At 36.6% G+C, this 18,962-nt stretch overlaps 2 protein-coding genes across 2 annotated transcripts; both read left to right on the top strand.

The window, feature by feature from the left end:
• Positions 1-256: 256 nt before the first annotated feature.
• Positions 257-2,209, top strand: LOC145133841 (U6 snRNA phosphodiesterase-like protein). The gene is made up of 5 exons (XM_079068802.1): positions 257-448; positions 564-656; positions 1,221-1,470; positions 1,566-1,728; positions 1,824-2,209. The coding sequence occupies exons 1-5, from the start codon at positions 295-297 to the stop codon at positions 2,016-2,018; spliced, it is 855 nt and encodes a 284-aa protein (XP_078924928.1). The 5' UTR covers positions 257-294; the 3' UTR covers positions 2,019-2,209.
• A 6,325-nt stretch (positions 2,210-8,534) lies between these two features.
• On the top strand, positions 8,535-12,620 carry LOC145131778 (receptor-like protein EIX2). The gene is made up of 3 exons (XM_079066434.1): positions 8,535-11,644; positions 12,186-12,280; positions 12,373-12,620. Exons 1-2 carry the CDS (start codon positions 8,582-8,584, stop codon positions 12,207-12,209), a joined length of 3,087 nt encoding a protein of 1,028 aa, XP_078922560.1. The 5' UTR covers positions 8,535-8,581; the 3' UTR covers positions 12,210-12,280; positions 12,373-12,620.
• Positions 12,621-18,962: the final 6,342 nt, after the last annotated feature.

Raw genomic sequence — 18,962 nt, 5'->3', positions numbered from 1 at the left:
TAATTCTTATCCCAAATTTCTAACAGGAACTAGGCTCATTTTGTGGTGATTGGATTGCATATACGCATGTATGTGATTTTAAGGATATTTATGAGTGCGGTATAAACAAATCAAAATTTTGTCAAAAGGTAAAAACCGAAAAACTTAAAGGTTTTTATGAGATTATCCGTTGCCAAAATATAAAACATAAATTCCTAAAAAATTTAAGGTTTTTTATAACATTATTTCCTAATAAAATGGACGTAGGACCTTCACAAATGCGTTGTTGTTCGTGTGCTACACTCGACCACGGCAATGGAGGCACTAATCGCGTCGTACGGCGACACTTCTTCCGACTCAGAATCAGATTCTCAACCGCCGCTTGCCGCTTCCGATGACAACCACTCACCACCGCCATCCATTCTTCCTCCACCGCCTATCGACCTTCTTAACCCTCCCAATTCATCCGGTAAGTTCAGCAAAAGCCTATACGTATTGTACATAAACCCTAAAAAGCAATGACACCAAAAAACTCGGAGCTTGGAGCGTTCGAATTTTTATGATAAGTTTTGGTTTATTTTCAGGAACGTTCGATTACTTGCAGCGTAATTCGGCCAGTAGAATTCGGAGCTTCCCTCACATCGAAGGCAATTACGCATTACATGTTTACATCCCAGGTTTCATTTCTCTTTTGTTTTTCTATTTTTGCCTCACAGTTTGAAACATTTTACACCTCCTACATTTCTTGGTACTAACTCGACTTTTAAAATCACAAAATACTTGATCGATGGACGTCTTTTACTAAAAATTCTGAATAAATTGACAAAGAAAATGAGGACCTTGTGTATCAAAATCAGTAAAATCAAAATGTTTGAAATTTGTGAATCAGTATGGGACATTCATAAAGGAAATTCCTGCCATTTTTACAGGGAAAGAGGATTCAAAGATTGGGAAAAAATTTCTTATATAAACTAAGATTGACATTTAGAAGTCGTAATCTGTGAGTTCAAAGTCTTTGTTTTATACTTTATTATCCGTGACACGAAAAGTTGAGATTTGACTTATAGTTGTGTAATTTATTAGATTTTTACAACATCTTATTAGCCAGTATTTGGTTTGCAGGTTTTTATTGTGAAACTCCTGATCTTTAAAGTACTGACTGCTTCATTGACAGTATTACATTGCAACTGTTTATTTGTTCTTGATTAGATTGTCTGACATAAACCAGTTATATTATATAGTATTTATACCATCTGAAAGAAAGAAAGAGCTGGCCCTGTTTTTGAAGAAAGCGACTTCAGTTATACCAGATCTTCATGTTGTGGATATTGATGTTCCATTATCCATGCTTCTAAAAGATGAAGAGAAGCTAATACAAGTTGCCTTAGGGAGGGAATTTCACATAAGTCTTGGAAGAACTGTTCCCATTCGTGTCCATCAAATAGACTCGATGGTCGCAATGCTTCGCCAAAAACTTCAGTTTCAGAAACGGTCTCAACCTTAAACCCTTCAATCTTCAATCTTCAATCTTCAATATCAAACTTTGTTTAAGTTTTAGTTTATTTTTTTTTTGTTTTTGGAAACAGGTATTTGATTGATTTCAACAAGTGGGAGGTTTTTGTGAACGATGATCAGACACGGACATTTCTTTCGGTTGAAAATACAACGCGAGGTGTAGCTGAGGTAACGAAACAGATCCAAGCTGTTAATGAGGTTTACAAGCTGCACAATCTTCCTGAATTTTACAAGGTTAGTTAGTGTTGTTGTTCATAGAGACTTAATAAGTCCAGTTTGATTTACATGTGATTATAACATGAAGAATGCTGTGTTATTTGACGCTACAGGATCCTCGGCCTCATATATCTATAGCATGGGGAGTAGGGGATATTAGTGAATCTGTTAAGAGAGTGGTGGAAGGAGAAATGAGAAAATATGTTGGAGGAATGTCCACAAGATGTATGTTTACCTGCAAATTTAGTAGCATTGTGTGTAAAGTTGGCAGTAAAACCTATAATATATGTGGATCTCAACCACAATGAACATGAACCTTCAAAATCACCGTGGAATTTCGTTTAAAATATTTAACATTATTTCCCAAATCATGCAAATTTGAAGGGGAAAGTAGAAAGTCCATTGGATAGCTGCTACCAAGAAAATGCAATAAGGTTCCTCCATTCTCAACCAATTTCTATAAGAAAGTTATTGATGCAGATGACATGGTTACCAGGTACTTGTTAGTTGTTACAATCTTCATAATTGCAATATATTATATATTGAGCTTGTTAACCATATACAGTTCTTGCTGGACATATCAATCCATTAATCGGTCTGTCTATTTGATCCATTTATCATGCCCATCCATCCAATCCCTTCATTTGACACACACATACACACACCCAATATTATGAATCAGTCTCGATAGTTTCGTTGTCATATTACCGTGTATACCGTCTTTCAATTAGATCAATTTCGTGTTATTAAAATAAAATATTATATCCTTTTGTTTTGTGTTATTAATACTTTATAAAACATTGTTTTGTCATTTCTGAGACCCATTGGCTCGTGTAGAAAAAAACACCATTCTACCTGTATAAGGTGGGACATAAATCGACTGTTTGGTATCTCTCTCTCTCCATTGACTGTGACTTTTAAAAAAGGCATTGCATATGAATTATTTGATTTGAAGGAGAAACTCTATACAAGTGGATCAAGTCGTAACATATTTCTTTTGGCGTTTATTATTTAATATAAATTTATCTTATTATGAAAAGACGTTCGTTATAATGATTTATTGTGAGTTTAACTTTTACTTTTCATAATATTATATATTACACAAGACCAGTGCATTATATTAGATAATTAAAGGCTTAGAAAATGAGGTTATATTGTCATTTTATGTTGCACTTTATTTTACAAAAAAAAAAAAAAACTAGCTTAAACGGGTAACTGATGGTTGGAAGTTAGTAACTGGAAGCTAGATGTAACTTTTATTTATATAAATATTCGGCAAATGCAGATGTAAGCTTTTGAAATATGTTAATTATATTAAATCTAAAAGTTAAAACTTAAAAGCTTATAAAAATGTTAATTATATTAAATCTAAAAGTTAAAACTTAAAAGCTTATAAAAGCAAAAAATTTGAAGTGACTTTTGAATTCAAAGTATTTCAATAGTTTAAAATGATAGTTTAATCTCATACTTCCGAAGAATTCAATAGTTTAAAATGATAGTTTAATCTCATACTTCCGAAGAAGTTCGTATTTTTATTGAAGTTATTAAAAGCTCTCAAAAAATCTGTCAAACACGCTCTCACAGGAAACATCATATTGTAGAAACCCATAAAATGATATTTATATATTACACATTTTATATTTTATATACTAGGCAATTCTAAGAGCCGTCCTAGTATCGTGGTAGGTTGTCTGTTCGGCTTGTACAGACTACAGAGGCAGTTAAGTTTCTTTTTGAATGTGTAAATGAATGGAAATAGCAAGTTACTATGCTCTTTCTATCAATATAAGACACTATGATTTGCCTGTTATAATTACATGTTTTTACGAATAATAGCAGTGTCCTTATGTTCTTTTACCATAATGTTGTTTTACAAAATATATACTTCATATATATGTACCAAAAGATATAATCATTGAAGTGATTTACATTATGCAAAATTTAGCCACATAACATTTGAAGTCATTCACATTATGTAAAATTTCGACATGACGGTGCATCGAGTAGTCTCCGATTTATATTTTCATCTAAAAACGCCAAAATAGTGACTTACCTTGCATGCTTCATTTTTTCATGTGCACGATACCCTTCAAAACACAAAATCTACGTGAAGTTTTGTTTTGAATTCATTTTGCCTTTTTAACAGCCCTTCCCTAGGCGGTGGTGGTTTCTATAATTGTTTGTGCCTTCATGATTCTGAATCTGGTACTTAACTTGAAAACATCTAGATTTATGGATCTATTTCTTTTATCCTTCCATCTTAGAATGGCTCGTCTCTGAGACTCTTCCTTGTTAAATCTTATAACATCATCATTGTCTGCAGAAACCAGGTCGTTGAACTTTAAAGTACAACGTATATTTTTTTATTAACATATGTTCCATCATATTCTGTAAATTTTCTCTTATTTCCAAACATGGCAAACTTATAGCTATGTCCAACTAATGCCCAAAAGAACAGATCTTAAAACAATGATGGATATGCATTCTTCAAGGGAACAATGAAGCACAAATCTTGAAAACGGAATTAAACGAATAAAGGTCCCTTCACATGCGTGGCCTGTAGGTGTTTGGTAAATATTGTGAAATTATTGTAATTCTATATTTGAAAAAAATATGGAAGTAGATTGCCCTATGACAAAAGGGAGAACGAAAGTTTATAAAAGTTGAAAGTACATTGCCATGAAAGGAGAACATTATATTCCACAAATTCTCATTCTTTCGATACTTTTTGTCTGTGTGTGTGTTATTTTTGTTTGTGTATAACATAATAAAAAACACACTTCGACACACACACTAATGTTCACTTTTTGCTAAAAAGTCAACTGTTTTAAAACCAATTCATAAATGGTCACAGTTTCTACATACAGTTTAAATTTAACGAAAATAAAAAAAAATTAATTTATCATCTAATTTCTTCTATGATTATTCTACCTGAAGAGCAGAGTGCAAATTTAAAGAGAACGACTCCTTTTGTCTTTGAGGATATAGATAGTTATCTTTACAACAGAGATGTTTAAGGCCAACAGAAAATTTCATTCAGAAATAAGAACGTGTTCCTAATGCAGTCAAAAGTGCGAAACCTGATAAGTGTTTTCTAAAAACATTTACAACTTAAGAAACACCAACAAGATAATCAGATTTATTAACCGAAAACCAAGTTATCACATTGATAATGGGGAGGAATTATCAGGGGCATGGGGTTGAACATAACATAGTGGCTGACACCTCCTTTAATATTAAATGATGATTTTAGTCTCATTAAAAACATGTTTTCTGATTAAATATGTAATGGTTTAAGACTATGAACTTTGATAAGAGAGACTTAAATAACAATTAATGAATGATTGACAAACAACTTATGACTAGTTCCATGAAACCTGGTAAATGGTTTACTTTCAATCTTCTAAATCTCCTTAATTTTCTTTTACTTCTTTTTGCATTTTTAAAATCTACAGACTTCATTTCAATTTTAAATGGATTTTCTCCCAAGTGATGTTACAGTTAACACATTAGGTGCTTCTATTCCACTACACAAGGTACAATTCATGTCTACCCTCATGTTATTACATATATTAGGAAAAAGTTTATATTTTATTTCTTTCATTTTATGCAATTTCCAAAGATGGTGTGTACAATTAACACAAAAATGACCAATCGTCTTCATGTAATCATGTAGTGTAGACGAGTATTAGAAGTGGATATATTAAAAATACAAAAAAAAAAAAAATCTTAGAAAAAGACACAGATAAAAACCAATACGAACATTGATTACTATGAAGACATTACAATGAAGTTAAAGAAAAACTATTATAATTTCTTCATTTATCTAAATAAAAGAACAATAAGACGAATACTTACAGCATGTGCAGTGGTTTATAGGCTTTTAGGTGTGGGCAACGCCCTTCCCGTTATAACATCACAAACACCGCCCCTCCTTCCCCTTTTTGAGCGTTCACCACCACATCCTATAACGCCCGTTATACCCACCACATACCACATATGTGGTGGGTGTCATATCAGCACCACATTCCACTATCACTAACACACCACTCCACATCATTATTTTTATTTTTTTTAATTCAAAAATACAATAAAATTACATTTTTTTAATTCAAAAATACAATAAAATTACATTTTTTATAATTAAAAAGCATTCATTTTTTTTAAACTATTTTTTCATTAATTATAAAAATAAAATAACAACTTGAAACTACATTACTTAGTTAATCTAGAAAAAAAACATTACATTAATTAAAAAAACAAACAAACATACATATAAAAATCCTAATCGTCGTTCATGCTACGTTGGTACAAATGTTCCGCGACATCTTCTCGAAGATTGAAACACGTTTCACTGTTATGAATTTCAACAACTCGCTCTAAAAAAGCATTCGTTCCGGGTACGAACTCTTCAATTGGAACGACAACGTCGTTCGGATCATACGTGCAAATCGCTCGACCTTCATCTTCAATAATCATATTATGCATTATAATACATGCTAGGACCATTCGTTTAATTCTTTCTTTATCCCAGAGTCGTGTAGCATATTTCACTACATGCTATGTCTGCTTAAGGACTCCAAATACACTCTCGATATCCTTTCTCGCCGATTCCTGTTTTTTTGTAAAAATTTTTGCCTTTTCACTTCGAGGAACCGAGTATGCCTTCATCAATGTAGAATAATCCGGGTATATCCCATCACCAAGGTAGTAACCGTATTTGTACGCGTGCCCGTTCACCGTGAACGTCATATCAGGTGCTTTGCCGGTCCAAATATCGTTGAAAAGTGGAGACTGGCCAAGAACATTAAGGTCGTTGTTAGACCCCGCTACTCCAAAAAGGCATGCCATATCCACAAATCTTGAGATGCAACAGCTTCTAGGATGATAGTTGGTTCACCTATATCTCTTCGAGTGAACTGACCACGCCATGCAGTTGGACATTTTTCCCAAGCCACATGCGTACAATCTAGACTGCCAAGCATACCCGGAAATCCATGCCTCTCTTCATGAGCCGAATATAATCTCTCAATATCACGTTGAGTAGGTTTGCGCAAATATTCTTCGTGAAAAACCTCATAAACACATGCAGAAAACCAATCTACACATTCAACTGCGGTCCTCTCGGATACTTTCAAGTATTCGTCATATGCATCAAATGCTATACCGTATCCCAAATACCTAAGAGCAGCCGCACATTTTTGTATACTACTAAAACCCATTCTTCCTCTAGCGTCGGGTTTTTGTTTGAAAAAATCATAACGAGATTCTAAAGCATTACTAATACGTAAAAATATAGCCTTATTCAGACGGAAACGACGTTCGAATGAGTCGTCATTATAAAGACAATTATCGGCAAAGTAATCACGTACCAATAAGTCGTGTGCGGCTTGGCGATCACGATTGACGACCGCCCTTGTACGAGCTGCATTCGAACTTTCTTCGTCGTGAATGTGTTGCACAACGTTGAAGAATGTCTCGACGAATTCTACGTCGTCATCCGAGTCAAAACTTTTTAAAAATTCCTTATGTATTGTGGAATCCATGTGTATGTGTTTTGTGGTTTTAGAGAATAGAATGAGGTGTAAGTTTTGATATAATAGAAGGTTTATTTATATTTAGTGAATTGAGTTTGAAAAAAAAAAGAAACGGCCAAAATAGCCGTTCAACGGCCAAAAAACCCAACAACCAATCACATTGTTCGTTTGAATCTGTCATCGGGAGCACGAAGAAGCACGACCACGCCCGACCACGGAACGTCGGGGTGGTGTGCACGATCCGTTATCGTGGCCAACTAGACCACGATTCCATTCGTGGTATGTATACCACAAGGCCTAAGAGGGATAAATTGCGTTCCTGCACCACCACCGAATCAACTCAATTTTTAAAAGTTCACAAATCAAACAAAATAGTTAGAAGGCTACAAGAGAAGAAGGAAAGGAAACAAATTTTGTAAGAGTTAAAAAGACCTAGATTTCGAATAAGAAATTTAGTATACGAACGAATGAGGAAGCGATTTGAGTATTCACAATCTCCAAAATTACCTATAAATGTAGAGCATGAAAACCTGATTGGAAACTCAATTGAACGGACTCCCAATCTTCAAAATAAAAAACTCTGGCAATGCATATGCTTATCGATTCGTTTCTAGAGAAAAAAAATAAGGATGAGCGTCGCTGGAAAAGAGAAGAGAATGATTTGGGTATATCATCATCATCAGAAAAATTGACCGGTGGTGGTATAGGTGGGAAGTATTTTCTGTAGACGCGTGTTCTCCTTGTCTTACAGGAGCAGACAAGCGGAATTCCAGTAAAAAAAAAATAAGAAAAAATGAAAAGAAGGGTTGCCAAAATACCCGGCCCAAAAACGAAAAACAAAATGAAAATACCAACAGTTAAAGAAGCCCATAATTCTTGACACCAACAGATCTGATCCGGTAGAATATGGATTTACAATACGGATTCATTCCAAGGTGACGTGTCCACTTTAGAGAAAACCAAAGGTTTTCATATATAGAAATAGAAATAGAATAGATTACATTTTATAAAGAAAATAAATTTAGGGTGGACTCTGGTTGGTTGAGTTTTGACTTTTGACCCCAATTTCACTAGGCTCCATATTAATATTCTCCCAGGAAAGTTCATCTCTATTGTAAATTTCCTTTCTATCTACTTTTTCTGTCTAGAAAACAAAATATTATATAAAACAATTTTTTTGAAATTAATATTATATTTATGTCATAGTGTCACAATCAACAAATTTTTTGGTTGTAATGGTTTGATTATTAATCGAGACTAAATTTCATTTTAGCGGTCCGTGTGTTTTTGAAGAATTCTTTCTTCTCTCAACCTTTTGTATTATCTTCACTGCCATGAAATCTCTCACACGTGTCGCTGTTTCTTCTTCTTCAACTTGCCTTTGGCTTCTCTTTGCTTCATCACTTTGCACCTTGTGTTTCTGTCATCAGAACTCAGATGAAGTAAAATGTATAGCCACCGAACGATCGGTGCTTATCCAGTTCAAGAACAACGTGGTGGACCGTGCCAACCGCCTCTCTTCTTGGTCCGGTGACGACTGTTGCAGTTGGTCCGGTGTGGTCTGCGATAACTTCACCCATCACGTCCACGAGATTCGCCTTCGTGGACTACCTGATCAGCACGGCTATTGTCTTGGATCATTATTTGACATTAATGATACAAACCAAATGTTAGGAGGAATCATAAGTCCTTCTTTGATCAAGTTAGAACAACTCCGATACCTAGACTTGAGTTGCAACGATTTTGGATTCAGTCCGATTCCATCATTCATTGGCTCTTTTCAGAATCTGAGATATCTTAACATCTCAATGTCGCAATTCTCGGGGGAAATTCCTCATCAACTCGGGAATCTATCGGAGTTGCTTGTTTTGGATCTTAAAGACGGTTATCTTCGCTCGGAGAATTTAAAATGGATAGAGAATCTGAAGCAGTTGAAGTACCTGGATATGAGTGGTATCAACCTCACCGGAGCTTCAGATCACTGGCTTCATGCGATCAACACTCTGCCTTCTTTGCAAGAACTGCACTTTGCTTCATGTGGCTTAACTCAAATTCCTAGTGAGCCGACTAGAGTTAGTTTTACTTCTCTTATGGTCTTAGATCTTTCGTATAATTTCTTCGAAGGTTTGTTGCCTGGGTGGGTTTTCAGTCTTCGTAAATTAACTATGTTGGATCTTACTCGTTGTTTTATCCGTGGTGTAAATCTCGGAAGTCAAGGTGGTTTTGACAACATGCCTTCTTTGAGGACTCTTCTTGTTTCCACCAACACTTTCGTAAATACTTCTTCCTTACTGAACGGGCTGTCTAGCTTAAGGAACCTCCGTTTTCTTGATGTTAGTGGCTGCCATATTTCTGATCCAATTCTTGGCAAACTTCAGAACATGTCTCATATTGTTCATCTTGACTTATCATACAACTATATAGTTGAGGAGATACCTAAATCTTTTAGTAGTCTTTGCAACATGACAGCCCTTGATCTTCAGTCTAACCATTTTTCCGGAGACGTGTCTGAGCTTCTTGAAAGATTTTGTGAATGTGAGTCACCTAAACTGGAATTGATAGCCTTAAGTCGCAATTATCTCACTGGTCGACTCCCAGAAAAACTAGGAAGATTGAAGAATCTGGGCAGCATTGATATTGGATACAATATGTTAACAGGGATTCTTCCACGTTCGCTAGGTAATCTATCGATGTTGAAAAATTTGGATCTTCGGTACAACAGATTGAATGGAAGTCTTCCTGAAAGTATTGGAAAACTTGGGAAACTAAGTAATCTAATACTTGATCACAATTCATTAACAGGTATTGTGACCGAAAACCATTTGGCCAATCTAACAGCTTTGTATGCTTTGTCGGTTGGGGACAATAAGTTAGCGTTTGACCTAGTCAATAACTGGATTCCGCCTTTCCAACTCTATGAGCTGCTGATAGGTTCTTGCAATGTAGGCCCGCTTTTTCCTTCATGGATTCAATCGCAAACAAACTTGTTTGGGTTGGATTTAGCAAACACAAACATATCAGACACCATCCCGAATTGGATCTGGAGTATTTTCCCTTCTATATATTTCAACATATCCCATAATAACATTACGGGAATATTGGGAGATGTTACTACTTTTCTTGGCCCAGGACCAGTATTAGATCTAAGTTCTAACAATTTCCATGGTGAGCTACCTCGTAATTTCAGTAAACTTGATTTGTATTACTTAGATCTTTCATCCAATAATCTTTCTGGGTCTCTAGATCAGTTCTTGTGTTCTGGAATTCAAGAATCGCGACAGCTAAGTGTTCTTAATCTTGCTAACAACAACATATCAGGAGGTCTCCCTGATTGTTGGATGAATTGGGAATCTTTAGTAATCTTGAGCCTAGAGAACAACAAGTTATCTGGTAAAATCCCGTCATCTTTGGGAAATGTATCTTCGTTGGAGTCACTTGATATACGAAATAACAAGTTGTGGGGTGAAATACCGCTGTCACTTCTGAATTGCAAAAGCTTGTTGATTATTAAGCTAGCAGGAAATGAACTCACGGGGAGAATACCAGCATCAACAGGAAGAAATGATTCAAGTTTGAAAATTCTGAGTCTTCGTTCCAACAAGTTAGAGGGTGAAATCCCGAATGAATTATGTGGTCTCAGTTCTATACAAATCTTGGATCTTGCTGACAACAATCTTTCTGGGTCCCTACCGAAATGCTTTACAAACCTGAGTGTCTTTTCTGGAAAAACGAAACCCACCGCGTATGATGACTATGATCGATTCAAGAATCAACAACCAGGCAGCATATCGTTGGTGACAAAGGGACGATTTTATTCATATAGCACCATTGTTTATCAAGTGACAGCATTAGACCTTTCCAATAACAACTTGTCTGGGTCGATTCCAAATGAACTCGTGTCACTACCAGGCTTACGCTACTTGAATCTGTCACATAACAGATTAACAGGAAGAATTCCCAACACTTTGGGTGAAATGGCAGAGCTTGAAACTTTAGATTTGTGTGTGAACTATCTTGATGGGGAGATTCCTTTAAGCTTGGCTGAGTTAAGTGGTCTGAATTTGTTGAATGTATCATACAACAATCTTACAGGAAGAATCCCGACAGGCAGTCAGCTTCAAACCTTCAATGAAACTAGTTTCACTGGAAATGCACTTTGTGGGGCTCCTCTTGCAGCGTGTCAGCCTGTTACCAGTGGAACTACCGACAATGATGATGAATCTGATGGCAGTACTGATTGGATCCTAGTGATATGTATGATCGTTGGATTGGCTGTTGGTTTTTGGATCACGATTGGGACGTTGATTGTCAGCAAGCAATGGAGAGATGCATATTATCATTTCCTAGACGAAATGAGGATCAAGCTCGCAAATTTCATTCTTCACGTACTTGCCAATGTAAGTTCCATGTTTCCGATGATGAGTTAAGTTCCTGCTATAGTTTCTATGTTTTGACATTCAAACAAAACTACATTTATTATCTCTCACAAATATTTTTGTATTTTTCTCAATTTTTTTTAATACAAATATAGTGAAAACATATATAGGTTTAGAAACTTGTAAAAGTGTTCTAGGAAAATTAAAGGATAATATCATTATAGCCCTACGAATTCTTCGCTTTTGTTTTAAAAGATCACTAGTGTAATCTTTTGGCACTCTAAAGGTATAAAGTCCATGTTGACATGCCAAAAATGGTATTGAACTGTTTTTTATCCGGTTTCACGGGTAAAAAAGGATGACATGGCTATAAGGATGATGTGGCTATCTTATTTTGTCTTTGAGGGTTGCGATTAAACCCTTCAATCTTCACTATCAAACTTTTTTAAATTGGAATTAGTTATTTTTAGTTATTTTGTATGTTTTAGAAACAAGTATTTGATTGATTTCAACAAGTGGGAGGTTTTTGTGAATGATGATCAGACACGTACATTTCTTTCAGTTGAAAATACAACGCGAGGTGTAGCTGAGATAACCAAACAGATTCAAGCTGTTAATGAGGTTTACAAGCTGCACAATCTTCCTGAATTTTACAAGGTTAGTTAGTGTTAGTGTTCATAGAGATTTAATAAGTTCTGTTTGATTTACATGTGATTATAACATAAAGAATGTGTTATTTGACATTACAGGATCCTCGGCCTCATATATCAATAGCATGGGGAGTAGGGGATATTAGTTAATCTGTTAAGAGAGCGGTGGAAGGAGAAATGATAAAAAAATGTTGTTAATGTTGGAGGAGTGTCCGCGAGATGTATGTTTACCTGCAAATTTAGTAGCATTGTGTATAAAGTTGGCAGTAAAACCTATAATATATGTGGATCTCAACTACAATGAACTTTGGTTTGGATTTTTATAATATTTACAAAATATTTCCTAACTCATGCAAAGTTGAAGGGGAAAGTAGAAAGTCCATTGTAGGAAATTATAGGGTTTGTGGAGGAGATCTGGATACCAACTTGGATCGTGAGAACACTTTCCAAACTGATATTTCTACCCTATGCCTGAGTTGCAAGGAATTCAGCCTAGGATAATCCAAATGGACACTTACGATTCTAGGCACAAAAATCATAAGCCAATTTGCTAGAAAGATTCTGTGAGAGTTTGAAGAAAACGAGAGCTAATTTTTGTATCGTCACTTCACAACAGGAAGAGTCGTTTATATAATAAACGAAATTAGGGTTTCATTAGGGTTGGACCGTCATTAGTTGCTTTGGAAGCAAGTCAGGGTAATCCGGATTAATGAGGATTTAGGGTTACAAAAACTAACGAGTTTCATTAGTTTTACCATAATCACCCTCACGAATCTGAAGCAAGTCAGGGTAATCCGGATTAAGTCAGTGGGACCCCAGCCAGGGGCTCTGCCCCTTGAACCCGCTAGGGGCGCTGCCCCTAGACCCCGCCAAAGAGGCGCCGCCCCTTTGGAAACCCCGGACCCAGGGGCGCTGCCCCCGGACCCCCCGACTTGACGTCGAACCGGCTTCTAATTCGATCTTATACATGTGTGCACTCCACACCAACCAGTACATATATTAGAGTACAAATTAAGAAAGCCCCTTAGCTCACATGTTAGTTCCAGTTACATAAAATGACATGGTGACACTAAAATCACCAACATCCATCAGATAGCTGCTACCAAGAAGATGAAATAAGGTTCCACCAGTCAACCAAAATTTATAAGAAAATTGTTGTAGATGACACGGTTACTTATCCAATCAATCTGATCAATCCATCTGATAAGTCTAATTGATCCATTCATCTGTCTGTCTGACATATTTTATGATTTATTCACCTCATCAATAAAATCCATTTATCCAATTGATCCATCAAATATGTCTAGTTATCTGATTCGTCTATTAGATCCATTCATCAGTCGGATTGACCTGTTCAACTTAAACATGTTGAAAATTCCAACCATCCTGCTACAATACTATTGTAGTGGTTATTAGATGAAATTAAATAGTATTGTAGTGGTTATTTGATGAAATTTAATGACACATGGTTGTCAGTTGTTACAATCATTTTTTATATATATTTCCTCACTAATAGTGATGTATTAGCCGATTAGAATATTTATATATTTAGGAGATTATTTTATTATTGTACATATCCTTTCCTATTTGTTTGTGTATGTACCTTCCTATATATAGGGGATATTTATTCAAAGGCACATATTCAATTTACCATAATCATTATTATGGTATTAGAGTCTGAATCCTAAAAAGTATCGCCACCCTGCTTCAAACCAAGCTACGACTTCATTGTTCTTCACTCTACGATCTATTCATCTGTATCAGTTGCAATCGATTTATTCATCTGCAACCCTAAAATTATTCAATGCATTCATCTGCCAAAATCGAAGTTTTCTCCATGGGCAAAGACGATTATGGATCTAATGAGGTGAAGGCCACAGTTCTGCACCATGCATACACTGTGATGAACGTTCATACAAAGATTCGAACTCTTGATGGTGTTAAGGTAACCTACTCTTCATGAACCAAGCTTTTTCGCCTTCATGCCAAAGCGTACAAGGTACTAGATCACAATGATGGAACACAAGCACCTGTTGAAACTGATCCCGGTAACAACCAGTGGGTTGAGATCGATGCTCTTGTTTTACAATAGATTTACAACACTTTATCTGATGATCTAATGGTTCGTATTCTAGAAAATGACACCATGGCTTAAGCAACATGGAACAAGCTCAAAGCAAACTTCCTCAACAACAAGGGCTCACGAGCAGCAACACTTGAACAAGAGTTTTCCAATCTTAATTTGGCAGCATGTTCATTAATGGAGGCTTATTGTCAGAAACTCAAGGACTTGGCTAATCAATTCGGAGATGTAGATAACCCGATTACCGAATCAAGACTTCTTCTACAGATGGTTCGAGGTTTACCACCCGAATTTGATGTTGTAGGGGCATATATTAATCATAGTTTGTGACATCCCAATTTTCACAACCAGAAAAGACCGATTTTGTTTATGCTTAATAAATCAGAGTATCCTTTTAAAAAGATTTACTTTGTGGAATTTGTCCCAAAAACATGATAATAATTAATGGGTTTTAGGTACAACAAATAAACTAGAAAACAATTCCTAAGTTCACATGCAACCTACTTTGGATCTATGTTTTAACTATTGAACATACAACTTTGAATTGCAAAACAAGAACCCTAGAGGAGAGAGGCTAATTTCGAAATTAACAAACTAGGGTTTAGGGTTTACATACCTTTCAATTGTTATAGCAAACAATTGATATTCCCTTGATCTTGATCTTGATCTTCTTGGAAGCTTTAGCACCACAAGTGTAATGCCTCTAATGGAATCACACCCAAACTAGCAAGAAGGAAAGTAGAAGAGAGAGAGGAGAGGGAGTATGCAATTTCGGCCAAGGTATTCTTCCAAAGAATCAGTACCCAAAATGTGAGCCAGGAGGCTCCTTAAATAGTTGAGGGAACTAGGGTTTAGGGAAAACCCTAGTTATCCTTTGCTTAGGGCCTAAGCAAGACCCAAGGGCCTTATCTTGGAGCCCTTGGACGAATTCTCTAGGGTTTCCCCTAGGGTTTTCGTCCACCCCCTTCCAAGGGGGTTCTGGAACCTTCCACTCAACTATTAGTTAATTGCAAACTAGTCCCTGCACTTTATAATTAATTCTTTTAACCCCAAAATTAATTCTGATTAATTTCTGGCTAACAATTAATTAAACATAATGATTTCTAATTAATATATTAATCCATTAACATATTAATAAATCATTTATATTAATTTATTAATCTTATAAATTAATATCTCTCCTTTCATAATTTCCTTGTCCAGTTGCTAGGTTGAGGGCAACCCAAAAGGACTGTGCTGCTATCAATTCAAGTACATACCAATTATAGTTAAGGGCTTAGACACCTAATCCAACAGTCTCCCACTTGGATAAGTCTGTAACTATAATTGCTAGTATGCCTTCTAAATTTGACCAGCAAATTGTAGCTTCCAAAAAGCTGCTGCCGAACTCTGACCCAGTCAGTTACGTGTCCTAAGATAAGTGATCATATAACCCTTCGTTCTGCTTGATATCCCCAGACAAAAGACATGGAATATAATCAATCTCTTTGTCCAGAATCTATGTTTCCCGATTCCTGATTTGTGATGATGTAGGACTTCTAATTGAACACATCAATTTAGTCCTGGCTGGGCCCAGCACATAAGTCAACACCAAATCATCGAGGGGCCCACAGATATCGCTTTTCCTGTTAGGGCAAAAGGAACGAATAAACGTTGACTCATATGCTTGTATCTTTTACTCATCAAATTATGCATGACAATACGTTTTATAACACCAAGTTACTGATGCGTTTTCGTATCACCAATGCACAACCGACTTGTAAATTACAACTCATATATCTTCGTTTCAAGATTATAAGATATTATCGTCTCAGTATTACTCGTGATGAATTCCATGAAGTAATACTCTGAGCGTGGGTTTATCCAATACTCAAATCTCAATTTCTGAGTACTCATGAACATTGCAGCAATTCTATTGCCATGTCTATCCTTAGACAATCTGCAATCCAATTCATGACAGTCTTAATTCACTACTTACTTCCAAGAGTACGAGCGACTGTGGAGTTTGAATAATCTCATTATTCAGGAAGTAAAACATGCAAAAATGAAACACAATAATAAACAATTGACAAAAGGTAGTAGCCAAACTTATAAATAATACTTTATTATTTAATCACCAAAAGTCAATTACATTTACTTTGTTACAAGTTTCAAAAACTAATCTAACTACTAAAACTAATATCATCTTTCAGTCCTATGCTCCGAGCATGCTGAATATGCTTAGCCCTACTCAGACCCTTTGTGAGGGGATCTGCTGGGTTATCTTCAGATGACACCCTCTTTACTATAAGATGTCCTTCTTCAACTCTATGTCTGATGAAATGGTACTTTCTGTCGATATGTCTGGTCTTACCATGATCTATCGGTTCCTTTGTCAAGGCAACCGCTCCTTCATTATCGCAGAACAGTTCCATAGGCTCCTGGATGGTTGGAACAACTCCGAGATCCCCGATGAAGTTCCTCAACCAAGCTGCTTCTTTCGACGCTTCACTTGCTGCAATGTACTCTGATTCACAAGTAGAATCAGCCACCGTATTTTGCTTGGAACTCTTCCAAGTAACTGCTCCTCCATTCAGTAAAAATACCCAGCCTGACTGAGAACGGAAGTTATCTCTATCCGTCTGAAAGCTGGCATCACTGTAACCATCTACTCTCAAAGTATCACTGCCACCAAGCACAAGAACCAAGTCCTTTGTCCTTCGTAAATACTTGAGTATATTCTTAACTGCTATCCAATGAGCTCTACCTGGGTTTCCCCGATAGCGACTGACCATGCTCAAAGCAAATGCCACATCAGGGCGAGTACATGTCATAGCGTACATGATCGATCCGACAGCGGAAGCATAAGGTACACGACTCATGTCATCTATTTCAACATCTGTACTCGGGCATTGAGTCTTACTCAATTTGGTATTGCTCTGGATAGGTAGCTCTCCCTTCTTGGAATTTTCCATACTAAACCTCTTTAGTACCTTATCCAAGTATGTGCTCTGACTAAGTCCAATTAGTCTCTTCTTTCTATCTCTCAATATTCTAATCCCAAGAATATAGGCAGCTTCTCCAAGGTCTTTCATGGCAAAACACTTTCCAAGCCAAGACTTAACTTCTTTCAAGGTTGGAACGTCGTTACCAATGAGTAATATGTCATCGACATATAACACCAGAAAAGTTACTATACTCCCACTAGCTTTGATATACACACAGAACTCATCTTCACTTCTAGAGAAACCAAATTCTTTGACTTTCTCATGGAAGCAAAGATTCCAACTGCGAGATGCTTGTTTCAATCCATAAATGGATTTCTCAAGCTTGCACACTCTATTAGGGAACTTTGCATCAACAAAACCCTCTGGCTGACTCATGTAAACATCTTCAGCCAACTTCCCATTAAGGAAAGCAGTTTTGACATCCATCTGCCAGATTTCATAATCATGAAAGGCAGCTATGGCGAGCAATATCCTAATAGATTTAATCTTAGCCACTGGCGAGAAGGTTTCATCATAGTCAACCCCTGGGGTTTGAGTGAAACCTTTTGCAACCAGTCGAGCCTTGAATGTGTGCACATTTCCATCCATGTCTGTCTTCTTCTTGAAGATCCATTTGCACCCAACTGTCTTACGACCTGGTGCACTATCAACCAAATTCCAAACTTGGTTGTCATACATGGACTTAATCTCGCTGTCCATTGCCTCTTTCCACTTGGAAGCCTCTGGACCTTCCATTGCTTCCTTATAAGTGACTGGTTCATCTAAGTTTACCAGTGTTCTGTCACTTATGAATGTGTCACCATCTGAAGTAATATGGAAACCATACAACTCAGGTGGCACACTCACCCTAGTGGATCTTCTAAGAGGTAATGAGTTATCGATTGGTTCAACAGGAACTGTTTCCTCTGGTTGAGTGCTAGTGTCATCTAAGGTTCCTTCATTGGCTGAATCTTGAATTTCTTCAAGGTCAATAGTGCTCCCACTATCCTCTTTGAATATGAGCTCTCTTTCAAGAAAGACTCCTCTTCGTGCTACAAAGACCACGTTTTCACTAGGCCTGTAGAACAAATATCCAAAAGACTGCTTTGGGTAACCAATGAAAACACATTTCTCACTTCTAGCTGCTAGCTTGTCGTGAGTCTCTCGTCTTACGAAAGCTTCACAACCCCAGACTTTAATATGTGCTAACGAGGGAACTTTCCCTGTCCACATTTCGTGAGGTGTTTTGGCAACCTTCTTTGTAGGGACAAGATTGAGGATGTGGGCGGCTGTCTCTAAGGCATACCCCCAGAAGTGAATAGGAAGCGAAGCCCGACTCATCATAGAACGAACCATGTCTAACAAGGTTCGATTGCGCCTCTCAGCTACACCATTTAACTGTGGTGTCCTAGGAGGAGTCAATTGTGAGACTATCCCACATTCTTTCAGATAGTCGTTAAACTCGATACTAAGATACTCCCCGCCTCTATCGGATCTAAGTATCTTTATCTTTCTGCCCAATTGATTTTCGACTTCATGTTTAAACTCTTTGAACTTTTCAAAAGTTTCTGACTTATGCTTGATCAAGTAGATATATCCATATCTGCTATAATCGTCAGTGAAAGTCACATAGAATCGAT

Source organism: Lactuca virosa, chromosome 8 (genome assembly GCF_052849685.1).
Source record: "Lactuca virosa cultivar CGN04683 chromosome 8, Lactuca_virosa_CGN04683_v6, whole genome shotgun sequence".
Lineage (NCBI taxonomy): Eukaryota > Viridiplantae > Streptophyta > Magnoliopsida > Asterales > Asteraceae > Lactuca > Lactuca virosa.
The sequence above is the reverse complement of the archived record's forward strand: the minus strand, read 5'-3'. Positions and strand labels throughout refer to the sequence as shown.

Coding starts and splice junctions, on each gene's coding strand:
- LOC145131778 (XM_079066434.1), top strand. CDS start 8,582: ATGAAATCTCTCACACGTGTCGCTGTTTCTTCTTCTTCAACTTGCCTT. Junction 11,645..12,185: donor TTCTTCACGTACTTGCCAAT/GTAAGTTCCATG, acceptor CATTTCTTTCAG/TTGAAAATACAACGCGAGGT.
- LOC145133841 (XM_079068802.1), top strand. CDS start 295: ATGGAGGCACTAATCGCGTCGTACGGCGACACTTCTTCCGACTCAGAA. Junction 449..563: donor TAACCCTCCCAATTCATCCG/GTAAGTTCAGCA, acceptor GTTTATTTTCAG/GAACGTTCGATTACTTGCAG. Junction 657..1,220: donor ATTACATGTTTACATCCCAG/GTTTCATTTCTC, acceptor TATATTATATAG/TATTTATACCATCTGAAAGA.